Here is a 20337-nt window from a genome sequence, read left to right as displayed (position 1 = left end):
TAAATTTGAAAAAAAAATTAGTCTTCCCTTTGAGGAAAAAAGAAATAGAAAATCCTCTAAATGTAAAACATTTGGTTTTTTTATTCCAAGTTCGATGGAAACTAGGACCATATTTAGCAACACACTTGATGAACAGACAGACAAGCAAACACCCATAGGATCCATTGGTCTGATGCCACTGCAATCCTTTACCAGCTCAGGAAAAGACTCTTCCATGAGGATGAATAATTTTTTAGTGGTTTACTCCAACACCTTCTCATTCTTTCATTTTATTTTATTTTCCATTTCAGAGGCAGAAACTAGAGTCATCTCAACAACCTTCCTAACAATGAAAAATTAGCTCTTAAGTGAAGAGGCATGGATAGCCTTTGAGGTCAATCCTGCAGCTACAAGAATAGTCCTATGAACTGAAGGCTGTTTGGAGATCCACAAGATTTTTTCCAACCTATCTGGAATTTCCTTCCAGGACAAAGGATGCAGAAACAACCATTAACAAGTGGGAGAACTGGAAAAGGACCCCCTGCTGTTGAGCCTGGCTGCTATGGCAAGAACTGGGCAAGAACTGGGCAGAAGATGCTGGAGAACAAAACCTTCATCGGTTCAGAGATTCAGCCCTGGAACTTCAGAGACATCCAATACCAGGAGACTGAAGGTCCCCGAGGACTTTGCAGCCGACTCTACAACTTTTATAGTCAGTGGCTGAGGTTAGAAAAGCACACTAAAGCCCAAATGTTGGACCTGGTTGTTCTGGAGCAGCTCCTGGCCCTTCTGCCCCCACAGGTGGAAAACTGGTTGCGGGAGTGTGGAGCAGAGACCAGCTGCCAAGCGGTGGCCCTGGCGGAAGGCTTCCTCCTGAGTCAGGCAGTGGACCAGGTTGAATTGCAGGTGAGAGACCTTCATCTTGGAAGTCCAGAAGGGAATAAAGAATGCGCTCGAATTCTTTACCTCTACTTTCTATACTTCTCTCGTCTTCATAATGTTTGGAGATGTTTCGCTAGTTTTTGCAGGACATCGTTCCATTATCCATTCTAGAATATGCAGGTGATCCTCGGCTTATTCCAGTTCATTTAGTGACTGTTCAAAGTTACTACAGCGCTGCAAAAAAAAGTGAATTATGGCTATTTTTCACATTTGCAACCGTTGGTCACATGATCAGAATTCAGATGCTTGGCACCTGGTTCATATTTATGACGGTTGCACTGTCCTTTGGCCATCTCAGCTTTTGTGACCTGACAAGCAAAGTCAATAGGGAAGTTGTATGACTAACTTAACAATTGAAATGATTCACTTAAAAACTGTTGGTAGAGAGGTCATAAAATGAGGGAAAGCTCATTTAACAAATGTCTCGCTTAACAACATAAATTTTAGGCTCAATTGTGGTCGTAAATGAGTGAAGACAGATGTTCCTTTCTTACATTCTAGGCTCACTGAGAGATATTGGGGCAACGAAAATGTTTTTAGAGAACAAGAATCCACCTCATGTTGTGTGATATATCTTATTTATTTTTCTTTCTCCTGCCTCCTATTTCAAGTACTTCACTCTGGAGACAGATCCTATGAGAATCAGGAATCCATCAAATCTCCCTCCGGAGCTTCTTTTCAGGAGGATCTCTCAGGAAGCCGCAAGTCAGGACACCTCAGATGGTAATCAAAGGTTCTCCCATTCCCAAAAGAGGTCCCAGGTGTCTTACTTTCTCCATGTCTTCTCTTCTCTAGAATGCCTCCTTCCATTTTGTTTATTATTCACTGAAAAATTCTGTCCCCCTCACAGGGAAGAATAGAACGAATTTGACGCCTTTTTATGGTGGTGCTGAAAGGGTGCTCGGAGCTCCAACTCAAGTAAGAGATGATGATAAAAAGTAAAGTTTTCAGTCTTAGTGTTTGCTGAGTAACGATCCTGAACAGTAGAATTGTGCAAGGCTACTCAATAATAACTGAAGGAATCACATTGGCACCTTACAGCTTCTAAAACGCCTTGTTTATAGCCAGCGATAAGAAAAATAATGTTGTTGTTGTTAGTTGCGAAGTCGTGTCCGACCCATCGCGACCCTATGGACAATGTTCCTCCAGGCTTTCCTGTCCTCTGTCATCTTCTGGGCTCCATTTAAGCTCACGCCTACTGCTTCAGTGACTCCATCCAGCCACCTCATTCTCTGTCGTCCCCTTCTTCTATTGCCCTCAATCTTTCCCAGCATTAGGCTCTTCTCCAGTGAGTCCTTCCTCCTCATTAGGTGGCCAAAGTATTTGAGTTTTAGCTTCAGGATCTGGCCTTCTAAAGAGCAGTCAGGGTTGATCTCCTCTAGGACTGACCGGTTTGATCGCCTTGCAGTCCAAGGGACTCGCAGGAGTCTTCTCCAGCACCAGAGTTCAAAGGCCTCAATTCTTTTGCGCTCAGCCTTTCTTATGGTCCAACTTTCACTGCCATACATTGCAACTGGGAAGACCATAGCCTTGACTATACGCACTTTTGTTGACAGGGTGATGTCTCTGCTTTTTAGTGTGCTGTCTAGATTTGCCATGGCTTTCCTCCCCAGGAGCAAGCGTCTTTTAATTTCTTGGCTGCAGTCCCCATCTGCAGTGATCTTGGAGCCCAGGAAAATAAAATCTGTCACTACCTCCATTTCTTCCCCATCTATTTGCCAGGAATTGAGAGGGCCGGATGCCATGATCTTGGTTTTCTTAATGTTTAGTTTCAACCCAACTTTTGCACTCTCCTTCTTCACTCGCAACAAGAGACTCTTCAGTTCCTCTTCACTTTCTGCCATTAGAGTGGTATCATCTGCGTATCTTAGGTTGTTGATATTTCTTCCAGCAATCTTAATTCCATCTTTTGATTCATCTAGCCCTGCCTTTCTCATGATGTGCTCTGCATATAAGTTAAATAGGCAAGGCGACAGTATACAGCCTTGCCGGACTCCTTTCCCAATTTGGAACCAATCAGTGGTTCCGTGTCCAGTTCTCACTGTTGCTTCTTGGCCCGCATATAGGTTTCTCAAGAGACAAATAAGATGTTCTGGTACTCCCATCTCTTTAAGAACTTGCCACAGTTTGTTATGATCCACACAATCAAAGGCTTTAGCATAGTCAATGAAGCAGAAGTAGATGTTTTTCTGGAACTCTCTAGCTTTCTCCATGATCCAGCGTATGTTGGCTATTTGATCTCTAGTTCCTCTGCCTCTTCGAAATCCTGCCTGTACTTCTGGTAGTTCTCGATCCACATACTGCTGGAGTCTAGCTTGTAGGATTTTAAGCATAACTTTACTAGCATGAGAAATGAGTGCAATGGTGCGATAGTTTGAACATTCTTTGGCACTGCCTTTCTTTGGAATTGGAATGTAAACTGATCTTTTCCAATCCTGTGGCCACTGTTGAGTTTTCCAAATTTGCTGGCAAATTGAGTGTAGCACTTTTACTGCATCGTCTTTTAAGATTTTGAATAGCTCAGCTGGAATACTGTCACCTCCACTAGCTTTGTTGTTGCTCAGCTTTTCTAAGGCCCACTTCACTTCACATTCTAGGATGTCTGGCTCGAGGTCAGTGACCACCTCATTGTGATTATCAGGGACGTTAAGCTCATTCTTGTATAGTTCTTCTGTGTAATTTTGCCATCTCTTCTTAATCTCTTCTGCCTCTGTTAGGTCCCTGCCATTTTGGTCCTTTATCATGCCCATTTTTGCATTGAACGTTCCCTTCATCTCTCCAATTTTCTTGAAAAGATCTCTGGTCCTCCCTATTCTATTGTTTTCTTCTATTTCTTTGCACTGTTCATTTAAGAAGGCATTCTTATCTCTTCTAGCTATTCTCTGGAATTCTGCATTTAATTGGGCGTATCTTTCTTTTTCTCCCTTGCCTTTTGCTTCCCTCCTTTCCTCAGCTATTTGCAAAGCTTCAAGAAAAATAATGGCACCAGGTTAAAAGATGAAGCAGACTGTTACAATCCAAAGAGAGTGGGCAGATCAAGGCCCTTCAGACTTTAAAGGAATTTCTAATACTCCGATTTGTGCCTGAAATTTGGGGCCAAACAATCCAGCTTTAGAAAGGATGAGAAATGTTCTTCCCAAGCAGGTTTGTCTTCTTCAACCATTGGGTCGGGGTACAAGCAGTGGATTCCTTCTAATCTGAGGAGCAGCAGAAACAGGGCTTGTGTGCCTTTGTCTATTGATGACACCCATGTAAATCCTTGGGTGCCTCTCAAACAATTTCAATGAAGGTTTTGAGCATGGATAAGATTGTTTGTTCTGGAGACAACACAAGCCTTTCACTTACATGGTAAAAAGAACCCCTCCACCTGTATTTTCTTCTTCAAATTCTGGGTGTATGGGAGCGAGTGAGAGATGGAGTTTCCAAGATGTGGAAAGTCTTGTTGAAGGATGAGGATAGATAGACAGACAGATCCAGCCGAAAAGTGGGATTTCTTTCAATGAATGGCCTGAAATGTATATCTTTGTTTGGAATCACTTAAACAATAGGACAGATCTTGAAAATCCTCCTGATTTTTGTTCTGTTTTCTTCTCGTTCAGGAGAGTCTTGTGTCCTTTAAGGAGGTGGCTGTGTATTTCTCCGAGGAGGAGTGGTCTCTGCTGGATGCTGACCAAAAAGCACTGCACCGGGAAGTCATGCTGGAAAATCATAGGAACGTGGCCTCTTTGGGTAAGAATGAGCAAGACATTTTATTAGAATAAAAACTACAAATTTTGAAGACATAAAGAAGATAGAATAAAGTGATCAATGAATAAGAAAAAAGTATGGTAAGATTAAAAGAAAAGACAAAGTAGTAAATAAGTTATAATTGGTCTCATCTTTTCTGCTTTACATAATTTATCCTTTCTAATATTCAAACACAAGTTTGATTACAAGTTCATTTTTTCTTTTTTCCAGCAAAAAGTCCGTCGGGGTTTTCAATCGCTAATAAATATAGATACTATCCTTTGCCTAATCAGTGTCAATTTAGTCATCATTGAGAATTCTATCATCTTCCCCAACCATTCCACCATTCTAGTTATGTAGAGCCGTTCCAACTTTTTGTGTATAACAGTCTCACTACTGTTATCATATTTGGAAACAATCTTCTATGACTGTTGATTAGTGCCAAAATAAAGTGTTCTGATTTCAGTTGGATATTAATGTTTAAAGTTCTCTGTACCACTGAATATCTTTGAATTCGAACTTTTCTAGCTTTTTTACAAGTCCACCAGAGCACAACAAAATGATCCTTTATCTTGTCTATATTTCCAATATTAGTTTGATGTACATTTATTCACTTTTGAATATTTTTCTGTTCATGTTCCTCAGCCTGTTTAGAGGTTTTTAACAATTACATATCTTTTGTACACAACTGAGATTCAAATTCTGCTTCATGTTGTTGAGCACTATTGTTCCCTTTATCTACCTGGAATCTTTCTGACAATATGAAAACTACTGACAGTTATATCCTTTAGCCATTCTTGACTTAATTTGGTATTCCCGCAGCTCAAATTATAATGGCTCTTGACATGTGATCCATTGTCTTTTCCTGCTGTTTTTTTTCTGCTGAGAGTCATTAAGATGTTTTGGGGCACAGCCAGATTTTATATCTGTTTCATATTCTCAACTTGGTACTCCTAACATTATGGTTTTAAACTCTAGATCAGGGGGGGTCAAACTCGCAACATCACGTGACGTGTCTTATTTTGACTTATTTGCTGTTGCCGGCAATGGAGTGGGTGCGGTTTTGCCATGACGCATCTGGCCTATGGGCTGGCAGTTTGACACCCCTGCTGTAGATTGAGCTTAAATTAATCGTATCACAAAAATCGATGACAGGCAAACCTCTGTCATGCCCTTCTAGTTATAACATTCTCTTAATTCTGAGCAAGTCCTGTTCCTCATCCAAACGACACAGCAGACTACAAAGTCTAATTTCAAATTGGGCAAAACAAATCTTCCCCTTTCCTTCAAATTTTGGAGAATTTGATATTTAATCTATGGTTTTGCCCTTGCCATACAAATCTAGATTTATCTTCCAAAATTTTAAGCAGGAAAGTCCAGATCAAATTCTTCTGCATCTAAGAAGACTGAAGCAGTTTGTTTTTTCATTATATTCAAACTTTCTAAAACTTGCTCTTTTCCCCTCAAGTTATTTTTATTTTTATTTCCCTGTGAAGGTAATGGGGAGGAATATGAAGATTCCTGGAAACTATTCCAAATGATCACTCGTGGGTACAGTACGAAGAACCCTGCAGTTCTAATGGAAGAAGAAAGCCATGAGAGAAACCAGGCAAATAATTGTAATCGGGAAAATTCATCTTCTGTTGATGCACCAACTAAAGCCTGTGTGGCCCAACAAGGAAAAATAAAAAGCAAATATATTGGAAAACATATAAAGCTATTCACAAACAAATTAGATGTAAATAAATGCTATAAAACTCAAAACAAAGGAGAAGATTATACATCTAGAGACAGTGGAAAAAATTACAAATGGACTGTGTCTCCTCCTCGTAAAAATGGGTCTGGTACATCTCAGAAAAGGACCCATGTAGGACAGAAGCCCTATAAATGCATGGAGTGTGGAAAGAGCTTCACTTGTAGTAATTCTCTTACTTCGCATTACCGGATCCATACAGGGGAGAAGCCCTATAAATGCATCGAATGTGGAAAGACCTTTACTCACAGCAACCGTCTTACTTCTCATAAAAGGATCCACACAGGGGAGAAACCCTATAAATGCACTCAGTGTGGAAAAAACTTTACTCAGAGGAGCCATCTTAATTCCCATAAAGGGATCCACACAAGGGAGAAGCCCTATAAATGCATGGAGTGTGGAAAGAGCTTTATTTCTAGAAGTTCTCTTAGGTCACATGCAAAGATCCACACAGGAAAGAAGCCCTATAAATGCATGGAGTGTGGAAAGAGTTTCGCTCGTAGTAATTCTCTTACTTCGCATTACCGGATCCATACAGGGGAGAAGCCCTATAAATGCATCGAATGTGGAAAGACCTTTACTCACAGCAAACGTCTTACTTATCATAAAAGGATCCACACAGGGGAGAAACCCTATAAATGCATGGAGTGTGGAAAGAACTTCCTTTTTAGATATAGGCTTACTTCACATTACCGGATTCATACAGGGGAGAAGCCCTACAAATGCATGGAGTGTGGAAAGAGCTTCTTACATGGCAATTCCCTTGCCTCCCATTTCTGGATCCATACAGGGGAGAAGCCATATAAGTGCACAGAGTGTGGAAAGAGCTTCTGTGAAAATTCTTCTCTTACTGTTCATAAACGAATCCACACAGGAGAGAAGCCGTATAAATGCATGGAATGTGGAAAGAGCTTCCCTAAGAGCAGTGAACTTCTTTTCCATAGAAAGATCCACACAGGGGAGAAGCCATATAAATGCATGGAGTGTGGAAAGAGCTTTATTAAGAACTGCCAACTTATTTACCATAGTCGGATACATACAGGGGAGAAGCCTTATAAATGCATGGAGTGTGGAAAGAATTTTTCGACGAACAGTTCTCTTTACACCCATAAAAAGATCCACACAGGGGAGAAGCCATATAAATGTATGGTGTGTGGAAAAGATTTTGCTACAAACAGTTATCTTAACACCCATAAAAGGACCCACACAGTGTAGAAACCCTATAAATCTATGAAATAAAGAAAAGGCTTCAAGAGGACCAATGGCTGAATGTTCCATATACATACACATTTGGGTGAGAATCTGTGCAACTGTTAGGTTTCATTGTTGAAATATATGCATTTCCTAATTCCATTTACTGAATTAGGAAAGGGGTTTTTGAGTCTAACCTTCACAACTGGAAGCCCCAGAGAGATGAATTTACTAATGGAAACCAAACGCTAGGCATGTGGTGTTTAAATTAATAACAGTATAGCTACTGTCATTTGAAGGCCACCAATGTAGCAAAGTAGCTGAGCCCCTGCTGATTGGACCTCCATTGCATTTAAATTGCCTAGAGGTTCTTCGGAAGAGCTACAATCTGTGGGTTGATAAGGAGGGTGGAGCAGCAAAGTAGGGGTCCGTGCATCTGAGATTTCTTTTATCTCAGAATGTCTGGCTTAGTTTAGTGCAAAACATGTTTTGCGGCTGTCTTTCGCAGTACTCTTTTCAAACTTGGAAACTGTCCTATCTGTAAACAAATCACTAGAATACAAGGACAGATTATTTATCTAGGGTCTGTAATATGTGCTCTTCAGGCAGAAATTAGGTGTCCAGCTATCAGCCCTCTCTACCACAAAGATTCTGCAGGAGAAGGGCAGTGTGGACAACCATGGGATCTGGCAGGGTGAGAGCTGTGAACCATAAACACAAAACTTTCACTGTGTCCCTGCATGACAGATACAGTGCCCTTGCTGACCTCAGTAGGGACATTAAGGAGACATTAAGGTAGTTGTGATGATAACTCAAATAAGCAGGGGATCGTGGTCTGAGATGAAGAACTTGTTTTTGACAGGGAGAAGTGCAAATCAGGTATTACACATCAGTCATGGAAGAACAGAAAGGCATCCAAAAAGAGAAGCCACCTTCTAGTTTGTGATTCAATTATAAGGGATGTAAATTTAGGAAAGGACACAGAGGTTTCGAAAGAGGTCAGGTATCTTCCAGGTGCTACTGCCAGTATGGACAAGAAACGTATTTCTAAAATAATCAAGAATGCCAGCAAGGACTATGATGGAAGTGTGTAGTGAGGTGCCCCAGGGCTCTGTTCTAGGCCCAGAGGTCTTCAACATCTTCATCAACGATTTGGATGAGGGGATAGATGGGGAACTCATCAAATGTGCAGACGACACCATGCTGGCAGGAATAGCCAACACTCCAGAAGATAGGCTTAAGATACAGGAGGATCTGGACAGACTTGAACACTGGGCGCTATGTAACAAAATGAAATTCAATGGTGAAAAAGTAAGGTTCTACACTTAGGAAAGAAAAACCAAATACACAGGTATAGTATAGGTCAGGGGTCGGCAAGCTGAAACAGTGAAAGAGCCACTTGGAACCGGTTCCCTCGCAAAAGAAAAAACTGGGAGCCACAAAAAAGAGTGCGCATGCACATGCATGCACAAAACAAGGGGCTGATCAGCGGCTGGGTGTATGCATCCTCCCAGGAGCTCTGAAAACTCCGTAAGGTCAGCCCCGAACTTCACAAGTGGAAATTGAGGGAGATTGCCAGGAACACGAGATCAGCGTCTCTCAGCCTGCACTGATCTCGCCCTTCTTGCACTCTCCTTCTCTCTGTTTCAGCTTGCTTTCGGCTACTTTTCTTTCGGGGGATCCAGCCTCTGCCGCCCCCTTCTCTGAACAGCTGGATGCCCCGAAAGAAAAGCAGCTGAAGGTAGCAGCTCTGCAAGTCTCCGCCAAGAGAATGGGGCGGCGTAGGCTGGATCCCCCGAAAGAAGTCTCTGCTGAGATGAGAGAACGGGGTGGCAAGCTGCCGAGAGAATGGGGCAGTGGAGTGCTCCGCCAAGAGAATGGGGCAGTGGAGGCTTGCCGCCCATTGTCTTCTTTCAGGAGATCCAGCCTCTGCCGTGCCGCACCAAGAGAACAGCAAGCTGACCCATTCTCTCGGAGACATCTTTTGGGGGATCCAGCCTCTGTCGCCCCCTTCTCTCAGCTGGGCTCTGCCGAGATGAGAGAATGGGGTGGCAAACCGCCGAGAGAATGGGGCGGTGGAGCGCTCCGCTGAGAAAATGGGGCGGTGGAGCGCTCCACCGAGAGAATGGGGCGGTGGACGCTTGCTGCCCATTCTCTCGGCAGAGACTTCTTTTGGGGGATCCAGCCTCTGCCGCGCTGAGAGAACAACAAGCCGCCCCATTCTCGGCGGAGTGCTCCACCGCCCCATTCTCTCGGCGGCTTGCCGCCCCGAAAGAAGTCTCCGCCAAGAAGAGAGAATGGGGCGGTGGAGTGCTCCGCCAAGAGAATGGGGTGGCTTGCTGTTCTCTCGACACGGCAGAGGTTGGATCCCCCAAAAGAAGTCTCTGCCGAAAGAATGGGCAGCAAGCGTCCACCACCCCATTCTCTCGTTTCGGCGGAGACTTCTTTCGGGGGATCCAGACTCTGCCACCCCCTAGCTGAGAGAAGGGGGCAGCAGAGGCTGGATCTCTGCCGAAAGAATGGGCGGCAAGCCTCCACCGCCCCATTCTCTCAGTGGAGCGCTCCACCGGCCCATTCTCTCGGCGGCTTGCCGCCCCATTGTCTTGTCTCGGCAGAGCCCAACTGAGAGAAGGGGGCGGCAGAGGCTGGATCCCCCGAAAGAAGTCTCCGCCGAGAGAATGGGCAGCAAGCCTCCACCGCCCCATTCTCTTGGTGGAGGCTTGCAGAGGTGGCAGCAGAGCTGCGCGCGCAGCTCTCCAAACCGCTGCCGACCGTTTGGAGAGCTGCTGCCTTGTCAAACATGGACGAAGGCAGGAGTTATGCAAATGGGGCGGTGGAGGTTTGGAGAGCTGCGCGCACAGCTCTCCAAAGTGCCACCGCCCGTTTGGAGAGCTGCTGCCTTCGTCAAACATGGACGAAGGCAGCAGCTCTCCAAACAGGGTGGTGGAGGTTTGGAGAGCTGCGCACGCAGCGCCCCAAACCTCCACCACCCCATTCTCTCAATGGGACTTTTTTACTTCCACTTTTTTCCAGAATGGCAGAGGAGGACTGGGAGTCGCAGGAGATGGCTAAAAGAGCCACATGCGGCTCCGGAGCCGCGGGTTGCTAACCCGTGGTATAGGTGGTATGTAGCTCAATAGTGGACAATCACTTAAATATGAGCCAGCAATGTGCTGCAGCTGCCAAAAAAGCCAACACAGTGTTAGGCTGCATTAACAGAGGGATAGAATCAAGATCATGTGAGGTATTAATACCACTTTACTATGCCTTGGTAAGGCCACACCTGGAATACTGCATCCAGTTTTGGTCACCACGATGTGAAAAAGATATTGAGACTCTAGAAAGGGTACAGAGAAGAGCAACAAAGATGATTGGGGGACTGGAGGCTAAAATATATAAGAACGGTTGCTGGAATTGGGTATGTGTAGTTTAACGAAGAGAAGGGTGAGGGGTGACGTGATAGCAGTGTTTCAATATCTCAGGGGCTGCCACAAAGAAGAGGGAGCCAAGCTATTCTCCAGAGCGCCTGAAAGCAGGACAAGAAGCAACGGATAGAAACTAATCAAGGAGAGAAGCAACCAGGAACTAAGGAGAAACTTCCTGACTTTTAAAATAGTTAACCAGTGGAACAATCTGCCTCCAGAAGTGGTGAATGCTCGAATACTGGAAGTTTTTAAGAAGAGACTGTCCAGCCACTTGTCTGAAATGGTATAGGGTTTCCTGCCTGAGCAGGGGGTTGGACTAGATGACCTCCAAGGTCCCTTCCAACTTTTTTATTATGCCATTTCACATAAAAAAGAGACCATCTTTTTTTCTTCGTGTTTATCCCATTTCCAATTGGATCATAATAAAGAAAGACCAAATCCCCAATAAAAGTTCTATAAAAGTTTAAGTTTTAAGAGCAAGGATGGGGCTTAGGTAGCAAAATGTCATGTCATTCCAGGAATGGCATGGAAAATGCATAAATCAGGAAAGATTCAAATTCCTATCTTGCTTTCTTTGAAGCTCGCTATAACTGCCATAATTAGGGGGAAGGGGATATTTTGCAGGGGAAGAGCAGTCAAGGTGTGAAAGAATGAGAATTTGAGGAGTATGGACATTAACAGGAACCAGAGATGCCAAACCAAGCCTTCTGACTGCCCTCAAGGAAGCTGGCCCTGCGAAAGGAATTTATAACCGCTCCTGATGCACCAGGTTCCCAAAACATTGGACCAGGATTCGATTGGACTGTTCTGCCAGGGGTTTTGGACATTGGGGATTGCTTTCAATATACAGTTTTCACGCCGTTTTTCTTCAGAGCTTGCTTCGCTCACGCTGCACTCAGTATCTCTAGTAAAAGTACCTTTTCTCTAACATCCGTGGAGTCAAGGGTCATTCATCATCAAATGCCTTTTGAGCATCTATAAATATTAATGCCATTTGTTTCCCTGGATGCAGTTCATAGTATTCCAGTACATCTATTATCATTCTTAAGTTGTTTTTAATTTGTCTCTTTGGTAAAAAAAACATTTTTATCCAGGTGTATAAATTCAACCAAATATTTTTTCAGTCTCTCCATTATTGAAATAAAAATTTTATAATCCACATTAAGCAATGAGATTGGTCTATAATTCTTAATCTGGGTCAAATCTGAGGCATCTTTTAGTATTAAGGTAATACTTGCTTCAATCCACGTCATCGGCATTTTAGCTTCTAATAAAAGTCCATTACAAACATCTTTCAATGGGTCACTTAATATCTCTTGTAAACTTTTGTATAACTGCCGGAAGTCCATCTGGACCAGGAGTTTTACCATTTTTTTGTCTCTTTATAGCCTCTGTTATTTCCATCATTGTAACTCCATCTAACATATTTTAAAATGTCTCTGAGATCTTTGGAAGGTTACTATCTTTCAAGTATTTTAGTTTTCTCTCTTGAAGTCTCCTTTTTATCATACAGTTCCTTATAAAATTCTTTAACCAGCTTTTTAATTTCTTCATTTTTATATTGTAAATAACTTTTCCCATCCAGTAGATTATATATCATTTGTTTTCTTTCTGTTTTTTAAGTTTATAAGCTAACCATCTTCCCGGTTTGTTGGCATTTTCAAAAAAATTCTGTTTTGCTCTTTTTATCTGTTCTGCCATTTTTTCTGAATCTAACAAATTTAATTTATGTTTTATCATATCCATATCTCTTTTTAAGGTCTTTCTTTGCGGGTTCCTTTGCAATTCTGATTCTAATTTTCCAAATTCTTTTTTTAATAATACACATTGTTGTTTTCTCTGTTTATTTTTCCTTGCCATATACGATATAGCTATACCTCTAAAGTATGCTTTAGCTGTATCCCATAGATTTTGTATCGTAGTATCTTCTTTCTTGTTTTCTTTAAAAAAAGTTCCTATGGCCAGAGATGTAAAACAGCCTTTTCCATCGTTTTCCAGAGGGTCCTACAGTTCGCTCTGATTGGGTGCCCCCTGATCTGAGCTCCTGAAGTATCCCTCCTCCTTCATTGCCCCTCCAGGGAAACTTCCCGAGCCTTTAAGGGTCGCTAGCCGAAGAAAAACCAAGCTGGAAAGCCGAGCACTGACTTTCCCAACTTGTCTCGACGGCTGCCAAACAGGAAGTCGTGTTTTCTCTTTTCTGTGGTGCAGTCTCTTGGACTGCAAGGTGATCAAACTGGTCAGTCCTAGAGGAGATCAACCCTGAGTGCTCTTTAGAAGGCCAGATCCTGAAGTTGAAACTCAAATACTTTGGCCACCTAATGAGAAGGAAAGACTCACTGGAGAAGAGCCTAATGCTGGGAAAGGTTGAGGGCAAGAGGAGAAGGGGACGACAGAGAATGAGGTGGCTGGATGGAGTCACTGAAGCAGTAGGCATGAGCTTAAATGGACTCCAGAAGATAGTAGAGGACAGGAAGGCCTGGAGGAACGTTATCCATAGGGTCGCGATGGGTCAGACACGACTTCACAGCTAACAATAACGGTGCAATGAGGGCTAAGAAAAAGTTTACATTTAACATAAAGGAAAATGTGTATCAATGGGGTTGTATACAACAGCTGCCACTCCTCCTTTAGTGGAGAATTTGTACAGAAGGGGAAAGCTGGCAATTGAGGGAAAAATGCAATTTGTGGGGCTCCAAGAGTGGCTAAGAGAACTGAAAGAACTGCAAGTAAAGAATGAAACCTCCCCATCTGAAAATCTAGGGAAACGCCCTTCATGCAGCCGGCCTGGTTGCAGAATTCCCCAAAGCAGCTCCAGTAATAGAGGATTATGCATGGGGAAGGGTGAGGAAAACCCCTTGACAAATGTCTGTGGAGATTCTCAGTCATCCAGGTCATCCCAAAGGTACTAGACTTTTTCCGCATTTTCTTGAAAACGTTTAGTTTCTCATCTAAGAAGCAACTTTTGTTCCAAAGAAGCTTCTTGGAAATGTCAAGAAAATTGAAAAAGTCTAGGTGCCTTTTAAAAATGTACGTTTGGAACCGCCTGACAAATGTACAGAGAGCGATAAGGGTTTTCATATGCAAACAGAGAAAGAAGATATAGAAATAGATATTTCAAGTAAGATAAAATTAGTTGCTAACCCATGGTGATAGGAAGAGAATAAAATAAGAAAGTTAAGGTTAGATTCAGTTTGCAAGTAAGGAGTTGGAGTTTAAGTGTGTCTAATAATTTTTTTGTGGGGAAAAATGCTGCCTTTACATCTGCTTATTATACCATAATAAGAAAAGCCCTAACAAAACTAGTGGACCAGAGGAATGCTGTAGATATAATTTACTTGGACTTCAGTACGGCATTTGATAAAGTAGATCACAACCTACTATTTGATAAGATAGAAAAATGTGGGTTAGATAGCATCACCACCAGATGGATTCGTAGCTGGCTGACAGGCCGTACTCAGCATGTGGTCCTCAATGGAACTGCATCTACATGGAAGGAAGTGTGTAGTGGGGTGCCCCAGGGCTCTGTTCTGGGCCCAGTGCTCTTCAGCATCTTCATCAACGATTTGGATGAGGGGATAGATGGGGAACTCATTAAATTTCCAGATGACACCAAGCTGGCAGCAATAGCCAATACTCCAGAAGATAGGCTTAAGATACAGGAGGATCTGGACAGACTCAAACATTGGGCACTATCTAACAAAATGAAATTTAACTTTTGTATTTTTGTATTTTATACATTTGCCCTGTTCACCGCCCTGAGTCCTTCGGGAGAAGGGTGGTATATAAATAAAATTATTATTATTATTATTATTAATATTATTATTATTATTATTATTATTATTATTATTATTATTATTATTATTATTATTATTATTATTATTAGCAACTGTGAGAGACATCTTGGAGTCCTAGTGGACAATCACTTAAATATGAGCCAGCAGTGTGCTGCAGCTGCCAAAAAAGCCAACACAGTGCTAGGCTGCAATAACAGAGGGATAGAATCAAGATCATGTGAAGTACTAATACCACTTTACAATGCCTTCGTAAGGCCACACCTGGAATACTGCATCCAGTTTTTGTCACCACGATGTAAAAAAATGTCGAGACTCTAGAAAGAGTACAGAGAAGAGCAACAAAGATGATTGGGGGACTGGAGGCTAAAACATATAGGGAACGGTTGCTGGAATTGGGTATGTGTAGTTTAATGAAGAGAAGGGTGAGGGGTGACATGATAGCAGTGTTCCAATATCTCAGGGGCTGCCCCAAAGAAGAGGGAGTCAAGCTATTCTCCAAAGTACCTGAAAACAGGACAAGAAGCAACGGATGGAAACTAGTCAAGGAGAGAAGCAACCTAGAACTAAGGAGAAACTTCCTGACAGTTAGAACAATTAACCAATGGAACAACCTGCTTCCAGAAGCGGTGAATGCTCCAACACTGGAAGTTTTTAAGAAGAAACTGTCCAGCCACTTGTCTGAAATGGTATAGGGTTTCCTGCCTGAGCAGGGGGTTGGACTAGATGACCTCCAAGGTCCCTTCCAACTTCTTCTTCTTCTTCTTCTTTCTTCTTCTTCTTCTTCTTCTTCTTCTTCTTCTTCTTCTTCTTCTTCTTCTTCTTCTTCTTCTTCTTCTTCTTCTTCTTATTATTATTATTATTATTATTATTATTATTATTATTATTATTGCAAATAGACAAAAAAAATTGGGAGGATTTGAATGAGAAACAAACTTCTGAGTTTCAGAGGCTCCTGCTGGGTTGAAGCTGTTTATTCAAATAGTACCCCTGGATGATTCAAAATGGAGAAAAGGCACCAATTCCTTTTTCTGCCAGTTATTGTCCAATTTTTCATTAGATAAAGTGCAATCATAAAAAATTAGAGAATTGTACTTTTCTTTTTATTCATCATCTAGAGATATCCCAGTTGTCTTAAATTCTACAAAGGTCTTAAGTTTCCTACTCGTATTTCCTGAGGTGTTTGGTATTCAACCCCTAAATAAAAATAATTTTTCCTCTTAGTTTCCCCCCCATGTTGTTTTAATTTTGTATTCTCTCTTCCATAGTTGCTTTTCATCCTTTTGCAATTCCACCTTTTCTTCATTCACAGATGAGATGCCCTTTCCTCCCCGCCCCCTCTCTTCATTTCTCCTCCAAGGAGCCTCTATCAACACTGCTAACATTGGATGTTCTTGCTTTGACAACAGATGAAAATGCAGCCATTTTCTCTATTGCTTTTAGAATTAGTTGCTGCTGGGAGTGATATGCAGGTTCTGAGGTTTTGCTTGTAAAAAATACAGGAAACCAGAAGTTTCCTTCAAGCTTTATGTTTTTATTCAGCTGAACGAAAAGATGGGCTCCTCTAAATGAGAGCAGCCCTGAAAGAAAGAAATCCTTGTATTTATTCTTTCTGGTTACATAAGCAAGCCATTCAGCAAAGCTGACACGCATACGATAAAGATTTTACCCAGTAAATCTGACATACTGTAGATAAGAAGGGAGAAAGAAGAAGTAGCTAAACGTTCCCTTTTGGGTGTTTCCCTAAAGATATCATATGTTCTTGGGTGGGTTAGGACATTGGGTATTTTACTTGCTGGCCTTTCATGACCCTGCATCTAGGACTTTGCAAGAGCCCAAAGACAGTAGGGCCATCTGCACATTCACAATTGATATTTCCTATACTGTCCCCTAGTTCCAGGTCAACATAATGGGGAATAGAGATGAGAGTCCTGATAGTCATAACAATAATAACTTAATCGTGGGAACCCAAGGACATTGGGCCCACAGCTGATAGTGTTTTGGTGGACTGGAGAGAAAGCCATGCTTCAAGCTAATTGGGGAATGTGATTTATGACCATTTATTGAAGGAGGGAATTGCACTTTGTTATTTTGTAGGGGAGGGAATTTAGTTTCTGGTTTCAACTACTTTGTTTCTCGAATTAAAGATTCTTTAAGGTAAACAATGCCTCAAGTTCTTTTGAAGAGTTTCATCTATCGGAACCATGACAGCCTCATTGTGAGGTAAAATTTCTGGAACATCCATTAGTTTCAGTTTCCCCCCCCCCCTTTGGAGCAGATTTTTCTTTCCCTTCACCATCCTTTCCTTGGTCACAAGCAGCTGCTTGGCCTTCCTGGTGATTCTGAGCCAAGAATTGGACAAGGGCAGCTGCGGATGCAGAACCAGAGCAATAGAAACACGGGAGAAATCTCCATTTTCCCGATTGTGGCTTTCCTGCCAGCATCCCATCTTCTTCCCCTTCAGGCTGGAGTTCGCAACAACTGCAAGACACAAGTTGTGTTTCCCAGAGAGGCTCCTGGTCCTCGTCTTCTGACCGCCTGGCTGTTTCTGATAGGATTGGGCCTTTTTGAGGCCTCTTCCAATTTCTGCGGAGCCTTCATGCCGGCTGTTCATGAGGGAAGTGGGCTCAAATCCTCCTGGGAGATTTTTTTCATCTTCAAAGACAGTACCTGGACAGGACGATAGAGAAACTGTTATGTCCGGATCGACGAGCAGAGACAGCGAGGTTTAGCAAAGAACATTTATTGAACTCACATATGTCAACTGACTAACAACGGTTAAACACTACCTTATATACTAACTGTTATTCAAAACGTAACCAATCCCCGGCCTTGAATCTCCCGCCGAGAAGTAACAGCCAATGGCTGCACTGGGTTTTCCCGCCAAAGGAGAACCCTCCCGTAACTAAGGACACAACACCCCTTCCCCCCTGGATGAAATTTACCATTGGATATAGTCCTTCAAGTACCCAGGAGGCTTATGCTTCCTGACTGGGTATCTGCTGACCATACTAGCTGCTGAAGGGGTTTCAGTTCCACCATTGCCAATTGCCTCTGACACAGGTGTGTGTATTGGTGTTTCAGATGGTGAATCCCACTCGGGCTGTTGTTGTTGATGCTGTTGTTGGGGTTCACTGGACTGACTGGACGACTCTGTTGGGCTGTCAGGGAACGCAATTTCTGTTTCAGCATTGCGAAACTGGGGGGTTGCTTCTATTGACCTGAATTGTATTTCCCTCCCATTACCCCCTGGTGCTGTGTTTACCCTGGCTGGGGAAGGAACAGTGTCTGCTGTGGTGTTCTCACCTACTTTGTTGGCTAGTACACATTCTGGGGCCCTTTTCCTTAACTGATCAATGTGTCTCCTAAGCAGTTGCCTCCCTTCCCCCTCAATTAAATACGACAGTGGTCCAGTTTTGTCAATTACTACCCCAGGAACCCATTTGTCCCCTTGTCCATAATTCCTAGCCCACACCATATCCCCAATGTTCAGAGACCGGGTTGAAGCGTCCAGCTCTTGTTCAGCAGGTAGCCTGTCAGGGTGCAGCCTGTCCAGTTTTGTTGTTAAACGTCTGCCCCACCTCATTTCGGCTGGGCTCTTTCCTGTGGCCGTGCAGGGTGTGGTATGTTGGGCCAACAGGAACTGAGCCAGTCTCTGATGCCAGTTGCCATGGATGAGTCTTCGAAGGGCGTCCTTGGCTGTCCTGACGTTTCGTTCTGCCAATCTGTTGGAGGAGGGGTGGAAGGGTGCCGATGTCGCGTGCCTAATCCAGTTGGCCTTGAGGAAGTCCTGAAATTCATTAGATGTGAATTGGGGCCCATTGTCAGAAACAATCACGTCAGGTAGCCCATGAGTGGCAAAGAGTCCCCTTAAGACCTGTATGGTTTTGGCTGATGTCATGGACTTAACAGGCACGACCTCCAACCAGCAGGAGTAGCTGTCCACTACTACAAGGAATGTGAGGCCCTGGAATGGGCCAGCAAAGCCAATATGGATCCTAGACCACGGGTTTCTTGCCTCTTCCCATTTATGTACTGTTGTGTGTGCTTGCTCTGGTCTGGATCTCTGGCACTGATAGCACCCCGCAACCATGACCTCAATGGCGTTGTCCAACCCTGGCCACCATAAATGGCTTCTAGCAAGAGCTTTCATACGCACAATACCTGGGTGCCCTTCATGAAGTTCCCCAATCACTGTGTTCCTATGATACTCTGGAATCACAACCCTGTTTCCCCATAAGATACACCCTAAGTGAGATGACAATTCATCCTTCCTTCTAAAGTACGGTGTGAACTTGGGGTCAGGATTTTTGTTGGGCCATCCCCCTTGTACCCATGCTGCTATCCTGCTGAGTATGGGGTCTCTTCTGGTAGCTGCTGCAATGTCTCTAGCCGTCAGGGGGCACTCAGGAAGTTCTTGTAGGGACATGATCTGTCCCACAGGTGCAGGGTCTGTGTCACTGTCCTCTAATGGTAGCCTGCTGAGGGCATCAGCGTGCCCCATCTCTTTGCCTGGCCTGTGTTTAATTGAGAATGTGTAAGCCGATAGGAAGATTGACCATCTGAGCATCCTTGGAGACATAATTTGTGGTGTTTGTCTATCAGTAGTGAATAATCCTAGCAGAGGTTTATGGTCAGTGTAAATGGTGAAGTCCCTACCGTACAGGTAATCGTGGAACTTTTTTACGCCTGCCACGATGGCCAATGCTTCCCGGTCAATCTGTGCATAATTCCGTTCTGCCTTTGTTAAGGTTCGGGAATAGTAATGGCTGCACTGGGTTTTCCCGCCAAAGGAGAACCCTCCCGTAACTAAGGACACAACAGAAACTGCCATCCCTGAAGATGACTCCTTTATAACTGTGGTTTAGAACTGCAACCAAACAAGACAGACATAGACTTCAAAAATAGTTAGAACTGCAGAAAAAACAATTGCTACCTGCCTTCCATTGAGAACCTGTATATTTCACAAGCAAGAAAGAGAGCTGTGAAAATATCTACAGGCCCCTCACATCCTGCACATAAACTATTTCAACTTCTTCCATCAAGATGACGCTATAATGCATTGCACACCAGAACTACTACATAAGGAGTTTTTTTCCCCATGCAGTCCCTCTGCTTAACAACTAATTCCTGCAACGCTGTGAAAATACTTAATAAAGCTATATTACTACGATACTCATCTTTCTATTACCTATCCTTATCTTTTTATGACTGTAACTTTGCTGCTTGCATCTTACAATTTATATATATATATTTGTACCCTAGCATGATTTATGTTGTTTGCTTAGCTAGTACTCTATGATGATCAGTGAGTGTTGCATCTTATGATTTATGATGAAGTGTTGTATTTCACGACTTAGGATGAATGTATTTTCACGTTGTATATGATCGTGATTATTGCTATTACTTGTATGCGACCGGTGTCAACTTCCCTCCGTCCAGTGCGCTCCCACAGAGAGGGCCTCCTCAGGGTGCTGCTGATCAAAGAATGCCGATTGGTGACCCCCAGGGGGAGAGCGTTCTCTGTGGG

General features: G+C 43.1%; 1 protein-coding gene across 9 annotated transcripts in view; it reads left to right on the top strand.

The window, feature by feature from the left end:
- The window catches only part of LOC310636486 (uncharacterized protein), a 56536-nt gene that overhangs the window by 18377 nt on the left and 17822 nt on the right, over positions 1 to 20337 (top strand). For 2 of the 9 annotated variants that reach the window (XM_083356379.1, XM_083356378.1), the window contains exons 2-6: positions 291 to 885; positions 1533 to 1644; positions 1772 to 1839; positions 4521 to 4650; positions 6144 to 9722. In XM_083356379.1, coding sequence (XP_083212505.1) covers positions 475 to 885; positions 1533 to 1644; positions 1772 to 1839; positions 4521 to 4650; positions 6144 to 7615 — 2193 coding nt within the window. In that variant the 5' untranslated portion in view covers positions 291 to 474 and the 3' untranslated portion in view covers positions 7616 to 9722. Of the gene's footprint in view, positions 1 to 290; positions 886 to 1089; positions 1840 to 3916; positions 4066 to 4520; positions 4651 to 6143; positions 9723 to 20337 lie in introns of those variants that run through there. The other 7 variants (XR_014491728.1, XR_014491729.1, XM_083356380.1 and 4 more) reach the window with 6 other exon arrangements.

The sequence above is a fragment of the Vipera ursinii genome, assembly GCF_947247035.1.
Source record: "Vipera ursinii genome assembly, chromosome: 2".
In the NCBI taxonomy this organism is placed as follows: domain Eukaryota; kingdom Metazoa; phylum Chordata; class Lepidosauria; order Squamata; family Viperidae; genus Vipera; species Vipera ursinii.
The sequence above is the reverse complement of the archived record's forward strand: the minus strand, read 5'-3'. Positions and strand labels throughout refer to the sequence as shown.